Genomic DNA, 20,043 nt, shown 5'->3' on the forward strand with positions numbered 1-20,043 from the left:
GCAGGCAGAGTGCCCGGAGCGTCTGAGTGTAGACTGCAGCCCTGTTAGGCAGGGAGTGATGGCGGCTGCTCTGGGACACATGCCCAGGGTCCGGGATGCCAGGAATGCAGCCCTCGGGGCCGCTCTTCCCCTCCCCGCTCCGGTGGCCCCCTCCTGGTAATTTCTGCATTAAGAGCAGAAAGCCTTGCAGACCCGGCCTTCTCTGGCGCTTTCTCTTGGGATCGCTGTGGGAAGAGCCTCTCTGCTGCCTTGCAGATAAGCGCCTGACTGAGGGCGCCTCTCCTAGAAGTGGGCGTCCTTCCCAGCTGCCCACTGGGTGTTTCTTGAGTGGCTCCTCCAGGGGTGACGTGGCCACAGCGTCTTGGCCCCGTATACCACAAGGCAGGAAGTCTTCATGGGTTGAAACAGACGGTTGGCTGTGCCAGGGTTTGCAGTGTCCTCTGTGTGTTGACAGGAGTCTCAACCGTGTGCCCAGGCATGAACTGGAAGGGCAGCGTGGTGGGCATGCTCCATGCCGAGCTTGCGTTTCAGCACTGAAAAGCGCTTTTCTCTGTAGACTTTGCTTTTTGGAAAAAGAATGCCATTAATTACAAGAATAGCATTCGTCCCTGTGCCATGAGAGACTCCTCGGAAGGTGGCTGTATTGAGGCGTCACCTTCCCGGGCTGTCCTCCCGGCAAGCTGGCCAGCTCCAGCAGCTGCCACCCTGTCCTGGCTGGCTGTCACTGTCTTTCTATTTTTAGCCCTGATTTGGTCCAGAACTTGACAAGATTTTCAAACTAATAACTGGATTGTCAAAGAAATCAGCTCTCAGAGCCGGCACTCTGGACTGCCAGGATGGTCTGGGAGCGGGAGGGAGGGAGGCTGGAGCCGCCCCAGGGATGCCTGGCCACCATAGACCAGTGAACATGTTGGGCAAATGGTGGTATCATCAGGCAATACAACTCTAAGGCATTAGGGCCGGTGAGGACACGTCACACTTGACATTGCATCAGCCAGCACACGCCAGCAAAGGAGGTCCCTCTTCCTGGGCGCCGCGGCCATTCTCCTGCGGGCTCCTGCACTCACCAGACAAAGGATGGGCTCTAGCTGACGCAGATCCACACCCGAGTGCCCACCCCCTGGGGCAGTGGTGTGGACGGGCGGGCGTGGCCTGACCTTTCTGCATGGAGCTACTTCCTTGTCTTCTGTGTATCAGGTGGTATTCCGTATTCTTTGATCTTCTAGTTAAAAGGGCATTGAGTGTGATAAAAGGTTGAAAATGAGGTAAATAAGGATGAACTTTTCACAGGCAGTCTTCCCACCAGGACCTCCGTGGCCCTCCTGCCTCTGGGGCTTGTGCCCGACGTTGTGGGGTATGAAGTGTGACACTGAGCTTATCAAGTGCCCCCCAGTCAGCCCCTCCCCCTGCTTGTGAACCCCCACCCCAAATGGAGTTCCCTGTCCTTCCAGATGGCCCAAGGCGGGGCTTCTCATCTCTTGGAGAAGTTGGTCACTGTTGACTGCCCGCAGAAAACCCATACCCACGCACACACTCGGTGTGTGGTTTCAAAGGCCCTGTGGAAGGCGACAGGCGGTGTCTATGCTGGGCCCAATCAGAGCCTAGACCATCTGATGGCAGTCCAGGCTCCTGGCTTCCACGTGAAGATGTCATCCTAAGTTTCAGGGCCAAGTAGGGACACACTGAGTGGGGACAGTCCCTGTAACCCTCTCCGGGAGACAGGGTTGTATGGTGGTCAGGTCCAGCGGCTCAAGAGGGCAGCCTTGCGGGTGGGGGAGGTGGCAGCCCTGCCTCAGGCTGGCTGCTTAGCCCTGAGTTGGCTTCTTGAGTGGCTGTCGTCTCCCTCGGACGTGGTGGGTGTGGAGGACACTTCACAGTTGTCAGATTTATGCATAGCGTGAGGCCGGCTGGAGTGAACACCAGGATGGGCAACCTTCCTTAAATATCAGGGCCGAACATGGGCCTGGCAGTGTGCAAACACTGTCCATTTCAGCCCCAAACCTGACAGGGCCCCAGGCTGGCTCCCTGAAACCCTCAGGAAGCTGCGGGGCCCCAGCGGTGCCCGTCCTGTCAGCCTGGCAGCTGTTGCCTTTAGCAGGCAGTGTGCCGTGAGTGTCTGAGTGTAGACTGCAGCCCTGTTAGGCAGGGAATGATGGGTGGGCTTGAGGCTGTCAGCTCCCCTCCCTGCACCCTTCCTCCGGTTCCTTCCTGGGGGTGTCCTTCTCTACCCTCACAGCATAGCCCCCACCCCGGGCTGGGTCACACTGTCACCCAATGGATCCATGTAAGTGCACTTGCCTGACTGGCCATCTGGCAGCCCTCCCCTTCTCTGGCCTCCCAGCTGCTACCTGGGAGCCACTGCTGTTGGTGCCAACCACCCCATGCTCAGCATGGTCTGCACACTGCACCCATCTGCCCTGCTTCCCATCATCCTGGCCACAGCCCCATGATCTTAAGTCCCATGATCGCCGGGGGCTTCCAGGGCACCGGCTGCTTGTGCATCAGCGTGGGCTGCACCCAGCACCATCCCCATCCACAGGGGCAGATGCCAGCACTGGGCCCTGTGGAGGGGCCGTGGCCAGGCACTGGGTGCCCCTGGGGCATAGGCAATGCAGGAGGCAGAGTGACCGTCTGGAGGTGCCAGCCGCCTCATGTGGGGGTGATTTGTCTCCTTGCAGTGATACTGTGTTGGCGCCTTTCACGTAGGAATTATTTCAGCACCTGGGACAGCAGCATGTGGAGTAACCACTCCACGTGGGCGGTACTCCACAGCTCCTCCCAGCTGGAGAGAAGCCGCTTCCTGCGTGTGGATGCCCCGCAGGACAGCGCTGTACTGCCCTGCTTCTCTCAGCCACTTTCCTGATCTCTTCTCGGTGTTCGTGGTTCAAATTCGTGACTGCAAACTCTGACACGGCACACGTTATCTCTGATTATTTGGCGGCTTGGAACTTGTGCATTTGTGGTGTGTGCGTGTGTCCGTCTAGATGGGCTGCTGCAGGTGTCCTTGCTGCTGCACGGGCCGGGGTGTGGCTCTCCCACTTTCCTTACCTGTTCTGCACCTGGTCTTACAGACGGCGGATGCGCCGTGGCAGCCATTCCCACACGTGTGCCCCACAGCTCCCCCTTCCAAGCATGCCATGGTGAGATCTGCGTGGTGGTGCCGTTGTGCTCCCTGGCGCTGGTTCCACAGCTCACTGACCTCCATTCTGAGTCTGCTGGTGAGGTGGTGTGGCTCAGCTCCGAGCCTAACCTTCCTCTCCCCAGGGACCTGGTGGGGCTGGTGCCTGGACAGTGGACCAGGACGTGGAGATCTGTCTGGTTGCCCAGCTGTGAGTTGGGGGCATCTCTACAAATCACATGTCGTTCAAGCCCTCATTCTCTCTTTACTGAGATGCCAGTTACCCCTGCCATGCTGGGTGTGAGGCAGGGATAACTGGGGGACTCCAGGCAGGTGCTCGGTGCCTGGAGGGGTGCCACGGCTCTTAGCTGGGTCTTCCCTGTGCTGCCCATCACCCTCCAGCTGGCAGGTGTGCCTGGGCTTCCCCTCCAGCTACTCCTGCACCCGCACCCCCACATCTGTGAGGGCAGTGTCTCACCCAGCACCGTGGCCTTGCGAGGACGCCACAGCTCTGGGAGTCGGACTGAGGCTCTGGCTCAGGTAGGTTCTGCACCCAGTCCCTCCCTGACCTGGTGTCCAGTATGGCCTCGACCAGCACTCAGCGCAACATGACGCAGACCCTTAGGCACGTTGAGAGCCGCAACAAAAGAGTGCTTAAGGAAATTCCAGGTAGAGGAGTTTGTAATGGGAGGTTCTTTGCTTTGAAAAGAGAAAGCACTCTAATTCGGAGGAGAGCAGGGAAGGCAGGGGAGGCCCAGCTCGGTTTCCCTGCCACTCCTTCCCCTTCCTACAGCCTGGGCTGTGCTGACATTCAGTGCTGGGAATCAGGTGTGGACGGAGGAGGACACCTTCTGACCGAGGAGCTGGTGTGGGGCGGAGCTGGAGCATATGGTCAGGATACAGGGTGGGAGCCCAGCAGGGCTCTTGGATTCTGTGTGAGGGGCCCTCCCTTGCCGCTCACTGGGGATCAGGGCCCGGCCCTGCCGTCCCCTTGAATCACGTGGTCCCTAGACCCTACCTGCCTGGGAGAAGGGAGCATCCTGTTCTTGGTAAGCAGGTGGAGGTCTCCACGGGAGTGCTGGGAGCTGATGCAGCTGCAGCCCCAAGCACAGGGCCAGGGCGTCCTGCAGGCCACATGGACACCTGGGCCCCGGGCCAGTGTGAGGTCTCCCCAGCCCGGTCCTCTCTACCTACCCCCAGACCACATGCTGGATTAAATATCAAAGTACAGGGGTCTTCACCTGGAGTCGTGCCATGACTCATTATCTTCAAGTGTCTGAAATCTGAATCTTGGAATCATTTACACCTTGACCTGTTCTCTCACTAACTCTTCCGTGTCCCCACACCTGACACGACCAAGCCATGGGGCTGAGATAGCATCAGGAAGGAGCATCCCATGGGAAAAGTAAAAACGAGCAGGAGATCCCAGGCGGGGCAGTCCCTGGCATCCCCTGCCCTCCCCCCCCACTACCCTCCCCTTCAGCACTCGCATGGGCTGTGGGGCACATGCACCAGGAGCCTCCTGGCTGGTCTTCACGCCCTTCTGCGGTTTGGGAGGGATCCCGGGCTTTCTCGGTTCTAGAAAACCTGAGGTTTCCAGGGTGCTGGGCAGAAGGGGCCAGCCCACCCGCCACAGCACATGCTGATCAGGCCCCATCTCCCAGCTGGCCCAGGGATACCAGGTGACCATGGAGGTGTGTCTGGCCCTGCCGGGGAGGGGGCACTGCCAGGAAAAACCTCTAAAAGGAGACTGTGCCTAGATTGCCTTTTAGAAATGGAAATCATGTTTTCAATACATGCCCTTGTAAAAACAAACGGAAAGCAGAACTTGAAAGGCGAGCAGTGGAGGACAGCTGCTTCCCTCCCAGGCTGAGGCTGTGGGGGTGGTCCAGCTCCCGCCCACCCTGCCACTGTGCGTCTCTTGATAGAGGAGGCACCGGGCCTCCCACCTGGCTGCTGCCTGCTGCTCCTCAGTAACCTTTACACTCAAAGCAGTTGCCAGCATCATTATGTTTTTTTAGCAACGTATCTTTAAATTGCTAAATAAATAAACATCCTATTACCTGAATAGACCAAAATTACCTTCAACACACTAGCAGAGTTGGCCTTTTTTTCCCCTCACCTTTTGCTATGAAAAAGTTTAAAATACCGAGAGGCAGAACGCATCATTCAGTGCCAACCACCTAACTTTAACAGCTGGTAGCACTGCTGTGTTTGCATGAGTGACCTGTAGCAAGGGGCTGAGTGTCTTGTCTTGGGTGCGCACGTGGAAGGGAGTGGCAGAGACAGCACCTGGCCCCATGTGCCAGCCAGGTGGCTCCTGGGAAGGGCTTTCTGCACAAATGTGTGCCGGGGGCTTGTGGACCCTACAGCGTGGACTTAGGCTCTCTAGCGTCCATGAATACCCAGGCGCTGTTCAGGCGTCCCCAGCTGTTCCCCCGATGTCCTTGGGGATAACTGAGCCAGCCCCAGAGTGGGCTTCGAGCCCTGTGCATTTTTCGGGGTGGCAGCAAGCCCTGCTTTGTGGCACTGCTGAGCATCTTGGCATTGTGTAAGGACCTCAGGGCCTCCTCGCTGTGGACTCCTGTTCCTGTATGTTGCCAGTTCCTTTCAGGATTTTGATCGGTTTGTCTCTTTCAAGAGCTCTTTCCATATTAATGCCAGCATTTCCTCCTTTCTGATAAAAGTTTCAGGTGTTTTCTTCCATTTGTTCATTTGTCTTTTGCCTTTATTTTGTGTACGTATGTGAGAGAGACCGTTAGTTTTCATTTGAAAGGTGCTTTTTCTTTTTTTTTTTTTTTTTTTGAGGTTTTGTGTATTGAACTTGTCAGTCTTGCCTTACTTCTGCACTGGGAGTCATGGTTAGCAAGGGCTTCCTGCCTCTAAGGTGTGACGGTCTCAGTGTATTTCCCGTGGTGTTCTCATGTTTTCACTTTGCATGTTCAAAGTTCAGAGGGTAGGAGGGAAGCACAGGCCTCGTGCAGGAGCCTGGCACGGGCAGTGCCTCTGAGGGGCGGGCATAGCAACATGGTGCTACCAGTGCCTGCGCGTGGCCGGGGCTTGTGGCATCTGGATTCAAGCCACCTCCCGGCTCTGAGGGCAGCCTCACCATTGACCCGGTCCTGACACCTGCATCATGGGGTCGTTTCCTCACGTTCCTACTCACACCACTGAGCAGGGTTCATGAGCACCAGGACACCAAGAGCCCAGTGAGTCCCCTTTCCCGGGATAACTGCATGCATCAGTACCATGTCCGTCATTAGGTTGTGAACAGCCTGTGGCCACCTTGGGAAGATGGCTTTACTGCTTTCCAGTGGCAGCATCTCCAAGGCTCAGGCTTTTCCTGGTACAAAGCAGCCATCACCGTGCCCAGTAACAGAGCTGAGCCCTCTGTCTCTGATGCTGCCGTGCGGAGCTCTGCGCCAGCTTCAGGTGAGCCCGAGGCCTCCGTGGGCTGCTCCAGGGGCGAGGCAAAGCTGGCCCAGCCACGTGAAGCTGCGTGTCACGGAGGGTGTGTGCTAAAGCAGGAGCCCCTCTCTGCAGGCCGTTCTTGTGTGTACAGGAAAAGCCACGAGCTGTGCCAGCTCATTAGACACGGGCCTCTAAGGCCTCGGTCACCAGCATGAAGTCCTGTTTGATAAGCCCAGTGTACCGTCTGCGGGTCCTATTAGGAAACTGATTTGGAGGCACTTGTCACAGCCAAGGGTGAGGGACAGGCAGGACCTGGGTGGTGCCAGGTGGAGCTCCTCCTAGAGAGGCTTTTCGGTGAGGTTCCCAGCCTGCATGGGGCACGGGGTGGCCTGTGCCTTGACACAGCCTGTGTGTCAGGAGCTGGGTCCCCCACTGCCCTTGCTGCGGAGACTGGTGGTCCCTCGGGCACAGAGGGTTCCTGAGCCTGTTAGCTAAGGCTGAATGTCAGTGTCGAGTCAGGAATTTCACAGCCCAAATGCAGGCACGGGAGGAAGAAAGTGGCCTCATTCAGGAACTTGAAGTGGGCCAGGTACGGTCTACGGGTCTCCTGTAGCCCGAAGTTCACGGGAGTCCCCCGGCTGGTGGCACTGACAGCAGCGGGCCTTTTCGGCATGATTTCATCGCAGCTGGTCCCGTTCTTTCAACGACATGAGTACTTCATGGGGGCAGATACTTGGTGTTGAATATGGATTCAGACCCTGCAGGCCCCTCATGGGAAGACTGCAGATGCCCCGCGCACCCCTCCACTGTCTGCGGAAAGGCCTATGGGTTCAGGTAGGAACAGTGACCCTCAACCTCTGTAGTGCGTGGTCGATGGAGGCTGTTCTCAGATCGAGAGTGGGGCATCTGAGAGGGGCCTGTCCAGTGCTCACTCCAGCCTCTCTGGAGTGCAGAGGGTGGAGTCTGGGGTGGAGTCTAGGGGCGGCAGGGCCTCCGTTCTGGTTCTGGCCTCAGCCCTCCTGGTCTCCTCCTGCTCTGTGAAGTGTGGCCGTCGCCCACTGTGACTGCCAGGGCCCCGTGGTGAGGAGAGTGTGGCAGGGGCAGAGGAGCGACTTGTGTATGCCCATCCCGCTCCAGGGGGGGGGTGCGGACCCCTTCAGCTCTGATGGCACCCTTGAGGGGCCCCTCTGTCCCCTCCTATGAGCTGCCTGAACTCCTGCAGAGAGATAACAGTGGCCAAGATGAGCAGCAAACAGTAGGGCGAGTTCCTGGAGGCCCCTGCACCAGCGTGGCTCTCACTGCCCCCTAGCCTGGGTGTGACTCCCCTGCCATCAGCATCACAGTCTGGGGACTCATCCTCTAGAGACATTGTGTGGAGAGCTGGCTCTAGCTTGCTGGCTTCTAGAGCCAGGGTCTAGCTCACCCTGCTGGCCCCCCACCGCAGCATCGGGAATGGGATGGCCACGCGGGTGCCGCAGGGGTGCTGGGCTAGCTGCATGCCTCCTGGGACAAGTCACCCAGCCTCTCTGCTCCTCAGTCTCCTTACCTAAAAGACAGAGAGGTTGGGAGAAGTGACCCGAGGGCCTGCCTGCTGGCAAACCTCATGCTGCTGCCCTGCCCCCCAAGCCCCAGGGGTCCTCAGTGGTCTCCCTAGGTGGTACCAGGGCCTCCCCTCTGCAAACAGCCGGGCACTTCCCAGCACCTCGAGTGGTTAGGGTTTCTCAGCGGGCTGCACAAGTGGAGTGTCAGGAGGCTGTGGAAAAGCAAATTAAACCAATTAACCCTGCTCCCCGCCTCGCATGTCACCGTGGTGAGTCCCGTTTCATCTTTCTCGGTTAGGGGAAGAAAATAACAAGAGTAGGCAAATGGGCCTTTTAGCCCCGTCGTGATTCATTTGTTCATCTGTGCATGTTGGCAATCTGTAAACTTCTGACTTGAGTACCTTTTAAGCAGACCTCTGTGTGCTCTCCGCTGTGAATGGGGGCAGGTGCTGACAAGCTTTGCCACTGTGTGCACGCAGCTCTTCCTGCCGCCTGCGGGAGCCTTCCAGCACCTTCTGTGTGCACAGAGGGTCTAGGGGAGGGAAATGCTGGTCACTGCTGCTGGCAGACCCTGGCCTGGAGCGGGCAGAGGAAGGAGGCAGGATTTATACCTATAACAGTGCTGTCCAGAAAGACTGTGTCACCAGCCATGTAGAAATGTAAAAACTAAGAGGCGGGTGTCATTAATTTTAATAAAATATTTAACCCGGCCAGGTGCGGTGGCTCACACCTGTAATCCCAGAACTCTGGGAGACTGAGGTGGGCAGATCACGAGGTCAAAAGATCGAGACCTTCCAGGCCAATATGGTGAAACCCTGTCTCTACCAAAAATACAAAAATTAGCTGGGTGTGGTGGCACATGCCTGTAATCCCAGGTACTCAGGAGCTGAGGCAGGAGAATCACTTGAACCCAGGAGTCAGAGGTTCCAGTGAGCCGAGATCAAGCCACTGCTCTGTCCTTACAACAGAGTGAGACTCAGTTTCAAAATAAAATAAAGTAAAATATTTAACCCAGCACATCCAAAATACTATTATCTGAATCTGGAATCAATACAAAAATTATAAAATAAATAGTTTACATTCTTTTGTTCATAATAAATATTCAAATTCCAGACTGCGTTCTGCACAGACCTGCCCTGTTTCGGACGCTCCACAGCTTATGTGGCCCTTGAGGGCGAAGTCGGCAGTAGCCTGCGTCCCGTGGTTCCATTACGCTTTTCTGCCTAGTGCTAGACACTGTCTCTCTCCTTGTTTATTTCTCCATCTGTTGCCTGGCCTACCCCCACACATACTCTCACATGTATGCCCTGCAAGCTGTGGGCTGAGCATCCTCAGTGCCTGGAGCAGTGCCCAGCATGGGGCAGCCCTGGGCATGCAGTCACCCAGCGAACATCTGTGTCACCTGTGAGAAAGTCTGGCATGAAGAGCCTGGACCCCACGCCCCATTTTCTGAAGGAGGAGCTGGAGTGCGGGGGGGAGCCGTTGCTCCAGGTGCTGTGGCTGCAGCGTGGGGAATGCCCCACAGCGCCTGGCATGCTCCCTACCCCTGTAAGTGGAACTCCAGCCCCCAGCAGGGCACTGTCTCAGCAGTTGCTTGGCCACGCAGGGAGGATCCAGCATGACCGCAGAGCAGACCCTGCACTTCTTTTATTTATTATTGTTATTTTTTGAGACAGAGTCTTGCTCTCTCAACAGGCTGGAGTGCAGTGGCACGATCTCTGCTCACTGCAACCTCTGCCTCGTGGGTTCAAGCGATTCTTCTGTCTCAGCCTCCCGAGTAACTGGGACTACAGGCTAACCACCACGCCCAGCTAATTTTTGTATTTTTGGTAGAGACAGGGTTTCACCATGTTGACCAGGCTGGTCTTGATCTCTTGACCTTGTGATCCACCTGCCTTGGCCTCCCACAGGGCTGGGAATACAGGTGTGAGCCACTATGCCCAGCCTCACTTCTTTTATTTTAAAAATTATTTTTAGCATACAGCTAATGCATGTTTATTTTGAAAAGATGCAAAAATATGGATAAGTAAAAAACAAATCATCACGTTCTCTCACAACCATGACCACGTTAGTCTTCCGCTGATGGTCCTTTTGGAGTTCTTTGTGCAAATGCATGTCCACGAATTTGCATGTACACACAGCAAGGTAACACTCAGGCACATGCACAGCAGGGCACCTTCATGTGCCTGGCTCATGGTGGGCACTGGAAGCCCCATTGTGGAAGGTGTGGCCATTCAAGCATTGCTGAAGGCACTTTGCACACATTCAACAACCCACTAAGGGAGTTGTTATTGTTCTGGCTTTTTCACTCCAGTGGTTCAGAAAGTGGGAAAGGGTGGAACCCAGCAGCTTCTCTGTTCCCGTGCTCAGCAAGTGGTAGGGAGGGTTACAGGTCTTTAATTCCCCCACCCACAGCTCAGTGAGTGTTACAGCTCTTCTGCTCCTGCAGTTTGCTGAGTGCTGGGTTCTTGTCCCGCAACCAAGAGGAATGAGGTTATGTGGACACCAGAGAGTGAGTAGGGCAGAAGAATTTTACTGAGCAACAGGAAGAAAGCTCTCAGCTGCAAGAAGGGACCTAAAAGCAGTGTAGCCATCTGTGAGGGTGAGTCCAGGGTTTTTATGGGCTTAGAATTGGGCAGGTCCATGCTGATTGGTCCATGGGTGGGCTTGGAAAAAGCACCGTTCGATTGGATAAAGGGCATCATTCAAAAGGAACCGATTGAAAGAGAGTAGGTAAGATGGGGATGGAAATTCTCACTCCACTCATGGACTCTATCTGGAACTGGCAGTTTGGTGTTCAGGCTCTAAACTGTCCTTGGCTTGAAGGTCAGGTTTCACCCATCCCTGTCTATTGAGGACCTTGTGTGTCTCCTGTCACTGTCACTGTTAATATCCCATTTTACAGATGAGGAAACTGAGGCACAGAGGGTTGTGAGACTTGCCCAGGGTTGTGTAGCTAGTAAATGCAGGACTGGGATTTGAACGTGGCTGTGACACACCAGCAGACCTGCTCTTAGTTGCTTCACTGGACTCTGCCATGTTCACTGACCAGCAAGTGCTGTGGGCTCAGCTTCGGGGACATAGGGACACACAGACCTGTTGATTAGTGGAGGAGACTCTGGGGAGAACAGCAGGGACATGTCTGACGTGCCCATGGGGCCAGGCAGCAGTGGAGGTGGGCTCGGGCCCAGCACCCCCACATCTGATCCAGTGATCTTGTTTCCCCTCACTGCTGCCCATTGTCATGTGAGCCTCAGCCCTGGGCCAGCCACTCAGAGCTCAGGGTTTCAAGAGGGAACCCAGGGCCTGCAGTCCCTACCTGTCCACTGTCCTGGGGCCTGGGGCCTAGGACGTGGGCATGTTACCAACTCACCTTGCATGGGAAGGCCTGGCCTGTGGGGGAGGTCAGTGTCCTTCACGGATGGCACTAGGATTCCTTTGACTCTGGAAAAATAAAACCCTTTTGGTAAGCAGCAGCAAGGCCATGGCGTTATCTGCTCTCACCATCAGGAGCCTCACCTGTTGGAACCTGCCCAGGGCAGGAGTGAGCAGCAGAGCAGCTTCTAAGTGGGGTCCACTGCTGTGTGATCCATGGGGGGAACTGTTGGAAACATCCCAGCTTGGCTTTCGAGCTCTACCCTGTGTCACAGTCACTGAACTTTTAGGGAGATGCCTTTGCCTGCATGGTGGCGTGCGAGCCAGGGCTCCACTCTTGCCTGGGTGATATTGGCAGAGGCCTCTGGCCTTCGACTTCAACAGAGGCTACCTGGTGGGAAGGATGAGCAGCTCTGTCCACTCATGAGGTATGAGGGTGTCTAGGGCACACCCAGGTCGCCCACCATCCTGAGGACCGGGACATCCCTCTCCCGAGGCCCCACCTCCCAGGTCCCAGTTGCCGGGGCTGGGGCCAGAAGAGCGGACAGTTTTTCAAGCTCCTTGGGTGCTGATAGACGTGTGGTCAGAACTGTCAACCTCCAGGCCGTGCAGCCAGTCCGCTTCTGTTGCTTTTGATCCCTCACTGACCGCAGACCCCACAGCCTTTACAAAGGGCCTTTGCAGACATTCCACATCCACTGGGAGGATTCTTGGGACGTAGGCTGAGGGAGAAAGGTGGGGTGCACTCCACACTGCCCTCTGGCCATGGGTGCCACAGGGTCCAGGGCAGGGAATGGATTGCAGAGGCCTGATGCTACCTTGACTTGGACGGCATTAGCATCATCACCCTTGAACTTTCGTATCCGCAAAGGTGGTCATCAATGGTTTATGGAAGAGTTAAGAATAAAAATGCAAGTGCCGTCTCTAGTTTTCTGGGCCAGGCCCTGGGCAGGCCTGTCACCACCCTGCACCCCCGGACACGGTCACTGCCGGGAGAGCGGTGTCCCTGAATGTGACCGAGGATGGCTTTGCTGGTGGCGTCCCCTCCGCTTGCCTGGTGCAGAGGATGCAGAACAGCTCTTGGCTAATAAATGTGCCGAGTTTCCCAGACAGGAGACAGCTTGGCCTAGTGCATAAAGAAGACAAGCCTTTTTAAAAAAGAAATCCGTATTTAAGGACGTGTTTGGCTGTGTTCTCTGCCTCCTGCAAAGGTCACCCAGATAGATTTTTCCTTCTTTAGCATTGCAGGCAGTGAAGAGTTGAGCGTTTCCACTCTCCCTCCATCCAGTGAACCTGGAGGACTAAATTAGATTCTGAAATTGAGTGTGCAGTGGAGTCAGTATGTTACCACAATGGGAGGGTGTTGCTTCTCGCCTTGCAAGGAGCGGGGTCATGATAATACGAAGCAAAGTGGATTAAAAATAAAACCAAAGGTATTTATTTATGACCTGCTCAGAATTGGATTGGCATCCGTGTCAGTTGCATCTAACGGTGAAAGACAGCAGATTGATGTTGATATGTCCCTGGGGACTTTTAGCCAGGGAAATTTGCTCCCTGAATTCAATTTAAAGGCCTACAAAAAGTATCAAAAATGCAAAAGGAAATGGAATTGAGGAAGTGGGGGTGGAAGCCCAGCAATTCCGAAATAGCAGTTGGAAGGTGGTCCTGGTGCGTTATCTCTCCTGATGGGGGTTGGAGAGGGGATGGTCCTGGTGTGTAACCCTCCTGATGTGAGAATGGAGAGGGGACGGTCCTGGTGTGTAACCTTCCTGATGCAGGAATGGAGAGAAGACGGTCCTGGTGTGTAACCCTCCTGATGGGGGATGGAGAGGGGACAGTCCTGGTGTGTAACCCTCCTGATGCGGGATGGAGAAAGGACGATTCTGGTGTGTAACCTTCCTGATGGGGGAATGGAGAGAGTATGGTCCTGGTGTATAACCCTCCTGATGCAGGATGGAGAGAGGACAGTCCTGGTGTATAACCCTCCTGATGCGGGATGGAGAGGGGACCGTCCTGGTGTGTAACCCTCCTGATGTGAGAATGGAGAGGGGACGGTCCTGGCGTGTAACCCTCCTGATGGGGGAATGGAGAGGGGACGGTCCTGGTGTGTCACCCTCCTGATGGGGGATGGAGAAAGGACCATCCTGGTGTGTAACCCTCCTGATGGGGGATGGAGAGGGGACGGTCCTGGTGTGTAACCCTCCTGATGTGGGAATGGAGAGGGGACGGTCCTGGTGTGTCACCCTCCTGATGGGGGATGGAGAAAGGACCATCCTGGTGTGTAACCCTCCTGATGTGGGATGGAGAGTATGACTCTCGGATGGCTAAGGGGCCTGTGTCAGCGAGGACAGGGCTGGTAACTTGTGGACCGCAGCTCCAGCACAGCCAGGATGAGAGCCCAGGCCATCTGTCCATGCTCTGCATCTGCACAGCTTGGCTCATCCTGGCTTTGTCCCTGTGGAGAGCTTGCCATCCTTGTCCGCAGATGAAGGGAGTGTGGCTTGGAGAACCAGGCTCTCTGCTCAGGACCAGGTGGACAGGGAGACAGGATGTGAACGGCCCAGCCCAGCTGCCCGTCATTCCCTCCATGACAGTCTTGCTGGGCTGTGTTTTCTCAAGGTGGGTGACATGGGCAGCCTGAGCTTGTGGTCCTCCCTGTCCCTTGTCTTCTGTTAGGAGCTGGGGAGGGTGAGTTCCGCACCCTCGGGGCTCCATAGCCACCTGCCTGACTTCCTGGATCTGGCTTCTGTTTGAGATGAGAGGTAGAAGTAGGGGACCCTGCATGTGGCTCCTGGGGGCAAATTCCCGAGGACCAGAGCCCGCAGGGCCATCAGGGCAGTGTAGACCCCTCCCTCAAGGAGTCTCCCTGGCTTCATGACGGAGCCTGGGCTTGAGCTAGCCCTGACCTGGTGGTCCTGTTTCTCTTCCGAGAACCCCACCCCGGCAGGCTGTCCTGGCCACTCCGCCCTCTCTCATCCCTACTTCGGCCAGGTGCCTGTGTGTTCTGCCCATCGTTGGTGGGCCGCCAGCTGCTCTGGATGTGGGTGTGTTCACGGAGCTGGGGGTTGGGGCTGTCAGAGAAGATGGTCGTGGGGGTCCCCCAAGGCCGTTTGCTTTTCCTTCCCAGCCTCGGCCTCAGTGGAGGTAGGTCAGCCTCCATCTCCTCCGCGTCCGCGTCCTGGCCTCCAGATCGTGAGCTGGATGGGAGCACTGGACTCACTGGGCGGGCACACCGCTCTAGAGCCTGTCCCCCATGTGTCTTTTGTGGGTGGAACTCAGTGACCCCATAGCCCACCTAAGCTGAGACATGGTCCTGCTGCAGGCCAGAGATGCCACCCAGTGAGCCCACTGTGTCTGCCCAGCGTGCCCAGTGAGCTTGGCTTGTGAGCAACCAGTGCCCCCCCCCCACCGCCCTGTGCTGGCTGTGCTGCTGGCGTCATGTGCATTTTCCCAGTCTGTCCAGCAGCCCTGACAGGCCGGCAACGGTGGCCCCATCTCGCAGAGGAGGGATGGGCCTCGGGATGGAGTCCTTGTCCTAGGGCACCTGGCTGGACCCAGACCTGAAGCCGGGTTTGGTGTAGCCCTGACTCCTACCCACTGGCATGAGGCGGGCATGGAGGAGGGGCCAGGTGGGGCTTTGTGTGTTCCTGGACTCCCTGGGAGGACCTGAGGCAGCTCTGTTCTGTGGTCTCCACACGTGTGCTTCAGCTGCTGACTGTGCTGGTACCCAGAGGGGTCTCTTGATGCACAGAAATCTGTGCTTAGTGGCAGTGCCACTAAGGTGTGGTGGTGCGGTGCTTCCTGGGCTGATAGAGGCTTTGGGGGGTGGGAAGCTCCTGGGCGGGGCCTGCAAAGCTGCGTCTCCCCATGAGCCGCCGGAGATTCAGTTAAAGGAAGTGCTGGGCGGCCCCTGCCCCGCCGTCTCAGACCTGGAGCTGCACAGTGGACTTCCCGCCTGGCTGCTGGGATGGGGCAGGGGCTGTGGGGCGAGGCCTGGGCCCTACTGTGGTCGAGCAGGGAGCAGCTGCTGGTGGCGAGTTTTCCTGGGTCACCCTGCCCTCACTGTAGGTCACCTCCTCTGACCTGGGCTTGTCTCTTTCCCCGCAGGAGCTGCTGCTCTTCCTGCAGAACCTGCCCACAGCCCACTGGGACGATGAGGACATCAGCCTGTTGCTGGCCGAGGCCTACCGCCTCAAGTTTGCCTTTGCGGACGCCCCCAATCACTACAAGAAATGAGCCTGGGCCCCCTCGCAGCTGGCCTCCCTGTTCTGGGTGGGCGCCCCACCTGCCTGGCCGGTGGGAGGCCCCTGTGAGCTGGTCCCGGGCTGCCAAATGGCCTTGTGGTGTGGCCCCACCCTCCAGGGGCGCTGGCGAAGATGGGCCCCAGGCTTGGTCCAGGGCTGACAAGGACAGGGACACCCTCTGTTTTCTGAGATACCAAAGAGAGCCAGGGGAGGGTCCCGGCTTCGGCGGCCAGAGGCAGGTCAGGGTCCCCTCACCCTCTCCCTGGGGTGTCCTTGCCAAGTGACTGCCTCCTATACCGCCCAGTCTGGGGTGGCCTGGGAGGCGGACCCTCTCGGGAGGCCTGCTGTCTGGACGCCGGGGCCGGAACGAGGTGGTGGCCATCTCTACCTACTCTGAAATGAAAAACTTCCATTCTGTTGAGTGAAAGAATAAAATATAGACAAAATATAGACGGAGACATTGCACTGACCTGGGATCTCTGCTGTGAGATTGTCTCTCAGCCAGCCGGGTTTCGCCACTGCCGGCCCCTTCTCTCTCTCTCTTCCCGCTTGCTTGGTTTAAACATGACTAGGAAGCTGAGGGCTGGAGGCCGAGCCGTGAGCCCGCCGAGAGCCCGGGAGGCCACGGGACCGAAGGCTGGGAGCGCAGGGAGGCCTCTCGCCATCGCCTTACTTTCCGCCTCAAACCTCTTTTACACAAGATAATCCCCCACCTCCCTGAGGTCCAAGGCCAAGTGGCCCTGCCATGCAGTTCAGGGCTGGCCTCAGACAGAGCCCCTGGAGGCGCGCACAGGCTGTCTGGCCATGCTGGGCTGTACACAGGCAGGGGTTCGAGGCCCTGTCGTCAGAGCCCTGAACCACCGGGCTCTTCCCACCGCAGCCTGGCTTGGAGGTGGAATGAGCTTTTGGAGGCTCCCTGGGACTCACTGTCCTTGTCCAGATCTGCTAGGTGTGGGGGAGGTGGGACAGTTTCCGCTGTGAACTGGTTCCCACCATGGACCAGTTTCGCTGTGGACCAGTTCCCACCATGGACCATTTCTGACATGGACCAGTTCTGCTGTGGACCAGTTCTGCCATGGACTGGTTCCCACTATATACTGCTTCTGCTCTATACTGGTTCCCACTATGGACTGGTTCCGCTGTGGACTTGTTCCCGCTGTGGACTGGTTCCACTGTGGACTCGTTCCCGCTGTGGACTGGTTCCGCTGTGGACTGGTTCTGCTGTGGACTTGTTTCCGCTATGGACTGGTTCCACTGTGGACTCGTTCCCGCTGTGGACTGGTTCCACTGTGGACTCGTTCCCGCTGTGGGCTGGTTCTGCTGTGGACTTGTTTCTGCTGTGGACTGGTTCCGCTGTGGACTGGTTCCACTGTGGACTCGTTCCTGCTGTGGACTTGTTTCTGCTGTGGACTGGTTCCGCTGTGGACTGGTTCCACTGTGGACTCGTTCCTGCTGTGGACTTGTTCCCGCTGTGGACTGGTTCCCGCTGTGGACTGGTTCTGCTGTGGACTTGTTTCTGCTGTGGACTGGTTCCGCTGTGGACTGGTTCCACTGTGACTCGTTCCTGCTGTGGACTTGTTTCCGCTGTGGACTGGTTCCCGCTGTGGACTGGTTCTGCCGTGGACTGGTTCCTTGGGGCTTCAAGTGTGGAAGGACCCAGACCAGGTCCCTGCCCAGGGCCCTGCTGGGGCTGTGTCTGTGGACCCAGGGGCTTCAGGACTGGCTCCCCAGCATTCCCTTGGGTGTGTCACAGGTCGCGTGGCCCCTGGAATGTGGGCAGGGCCACAGCCACAGCCTCCCTGATCCCTGAGCCCAGGACAGGCTCATGTCCTCAGCGACCCGCTGGTGACCCACTTCTCAGAGTCTCCTCTGTCCGTCAGGAGCAGCTGTGTTCCCTCCCAGACCCTGGGACACTGCCAGAGACCGTGGGACGTACAGGCATAAGTGATGCGTGTGTTCCTGTTTCTATTTTAAAAATCCAGGGTCGTTACACACAGCATGGAAATTAGCACAAAGTGCTGTGCAAATGTCAGATGCTCCCAAACTAGCAAAGGGACCGGCTTGCGTCGGACCAGATTCGGGCACACCTTGCCCCTGCCTTCCCTGTACCCGCCCCAGGGTCAGGGGTTCCCCAGACCAGCCACACCGCCTCCTTTTCTAGATGGGGAGGGGACTCCATCACAGAAAAAGCCGCCCCATGGCCATGTGGAGGGAGCCCCACGTTGCTCAGCTGAGATCAGCCCTGGGAGCAGCCTCTTCTGTAGCTCAGATCACTGTGTGACCAGAAGGTTTGGGGACACATCGGACCTGCTTCCTGAGGTGGTTTTTTAAACAGGAAGCTCCATGGAGTTCAGCCCTGTGTGCATTTCCACATGTATGTAAACCCCGAGACCGAACGTGAGGGGTGTTGGCCGTGGCCTTGAGTCTGAGCAGATCCATCTGGAATGTTCCGGGTGTGTGTCTGGATGTGATGTGCTAAAAACACCGAATAAAGATCAGTGACAAAGCCAAAGCCTTGGCCTGTGATTCCAGAACTGGCCGGTCGTGGACAGGGGCACCCTGGCCCAGCCCTGCCAGAGGGTCTGAGCTCAGTGTCATCGCCACGCACCAGGCCTGGCATGGGCACAGCGGCACCCGTGGCCTCATGGCTGCCTGCAGGACCTCTCAGGGAGATGGGGAGGCAGCTGCACAGGGGGTGCCGGGGTGCCACCTGCCTGGGCTGGGCAGGACTCAGACATGGTTCTGACCCCTGAGGCCCAGCTCTGTGCTGGCTGGAACACAGGAGTGGGGGGTCCAGGCCGGCCTCTCCCAGGCTCCTACACCAGGGACCTCCCCTCGGGCCACATCTGGTCAAGCACCTGCTGTGAAAAGGGCTGTGCTGGGTCGGACCAGGGTCTGGCTGTACCCCTCCCTTTCCTGGAACGCACTTGCTTCGCCCCCACCCATACACTGATATACCCTCCTTGCCCTGTGTTACTGAAGCAAGGCCCTTTGAGCCTCGGTTTCTCAGGGCAGCTTTCCAGGTGCCCCACACCCCTCTGGGTACCCCCATGTGGGTACCCCGCCCTCAGGTGCCCCACACCCCCTGGGTGCCTCACCCTGGGGACCCTCCCTCAGCAGCACATGGCTTTCCTCTGCCTTGTGCTGTCCACAGACTGGGTGTGGGGTTTGTTCCTTTCCCCATGGGTGCGCTGGTGGCTCCATGCAGTGGGAGTAGCCCCTTCACTTCTCTTTCCCCTGCGGCCCAGTGCGGAGCTGAGCCAGGCAGGGCTGCCTTCCTGGGGTCGGTGGCCTGAGGTGTGGGCTGACATTGCTGATGCCTGGCTGTGGCTGCAGGATCGAGACTGGCTGAACCCCGCAGCCAGCAGGTGTTCGGCTCCTGACTCTGGGTCACAGCTTAGCAGTTGGCTCCTCAGGCCCAACTTGGGGTCTTCACAGCCTGTGCACACCCTGCTCTTGCTGGTGGCCCGAGCCCAGGGGCCCTGAGATCAGTCCCTGACCTGTGGTGGTTCCTGTCCCATGCGCCTCACCCAGCCCGGTCCCTGGGAGAGGCTCGGCCTGTTGGTACCACTGCTGTACCCTTGCAAGATCAGACGCGTTGGGGAGTGTTGGGATCCTGAGGAGGAGGAGGCGGGAAGTCTGGGTGGTTTGGGCTTTTGGAAGAACTAGTAGGTGGGACGCTCCTGTGCAGTGTCACTGATGGATGGAAACGGAGGAACGTTGCCTGTGTTTGAGCAGACCGACTCTGATGAGGCCATGGCAACAGGCTGCAGAGTGCGGCGCGCCCGGCCTCCGTTCCGTCCTCCAGAGCGGGGGGCTCCTCGCTGACCCTGTGGCCTCAGGGATCTGCTGTCAGGGCCGCAGTCCTGTGGAGTTTGCCAGAGACTCAGACCCCTGAGGGTATGGGCCTTCCTGGCCCCTGCCCACCTCTCCTCTCCTCTTTCAGCCCCAGCCCCTTGGCTTCCCTCCAGCCCTGCACTTTGCCCTTCAGGATTTTGGGCTATTGGGGTTGACCCCACTCAGCCGTGAGGCCTTTCCGCACCCACCCTGCAGCTCCATGCCATGGAGGGTCCCCAGCACAGGATGGACTCCACACAGGAGTGCATGTGGCCATGTAGCTGGTCCTGTGTGAGCGACCCAACTGGGGTCCATTTTGTTGATGAGGATGGTTCTTCTTTTTTTTTTTTTTTTTTTTTTTTTTTTTTGAGACAGGGTCTTGCTTGACAAGGCAGATTCAGATTCTTTAGCACACGGAGTTCCTGGGAATTGACAAAAATGGGCACAGTGCAGAAAATGGGCAACTCACAAAAGTGATGCCAGTGACCAGTAAGATGTTCACATCACCAGTGGTTAC

At 57.3% G+C, this 20,043-nt stretch overlaps 1 protein-coding gene across 4 annotated transcripts in view; it reads left to right on the plus strand.

Moving 5' to 3' along the window:
• TBC1D22A (TBC1 domain family member 22A) overlaps positions 1–16,158 on the plus strand; it is a 366,614-nt gene extending 350,456 nt beyond the window's left edge. For all 4 annotated transcript variants that reach the window (XM_074391214.1, XM_003932758.4, XM_074391215.1 and 1 more), the window contains one exon: positions 15,553–16,158. In XM_074391214.1, coding sequence (XP_074247315.1) covers positions 15,553–15,681 — 129 coding nt within the window. In that variant the 3' untranslated portion in view covers positions 15,682–16,158. The remainder of the gene's footprint in view (positions 1–15,552) is intronic.
• The last annotated feature ends 3,885 nt before the right edge of the window (positions 16,159–20,043 follow it).

Source organism: Saimiri boliviensis, chromosome 21 (genome assembly GCF_048565385.1).
Source record: "Saimiri boliviensis isolate mSaiBol1 chromosome 21, mSaiBol1.pri, whole genome shotgun sequence".
In the NCBI taxonomy this organism is placed as follows: domain Eukaryota; kingdom Metazoa; phylum Chordata; class Mammalia; order Primates; family Cebidae; genus Saimiri; species Saimiri boliviensis.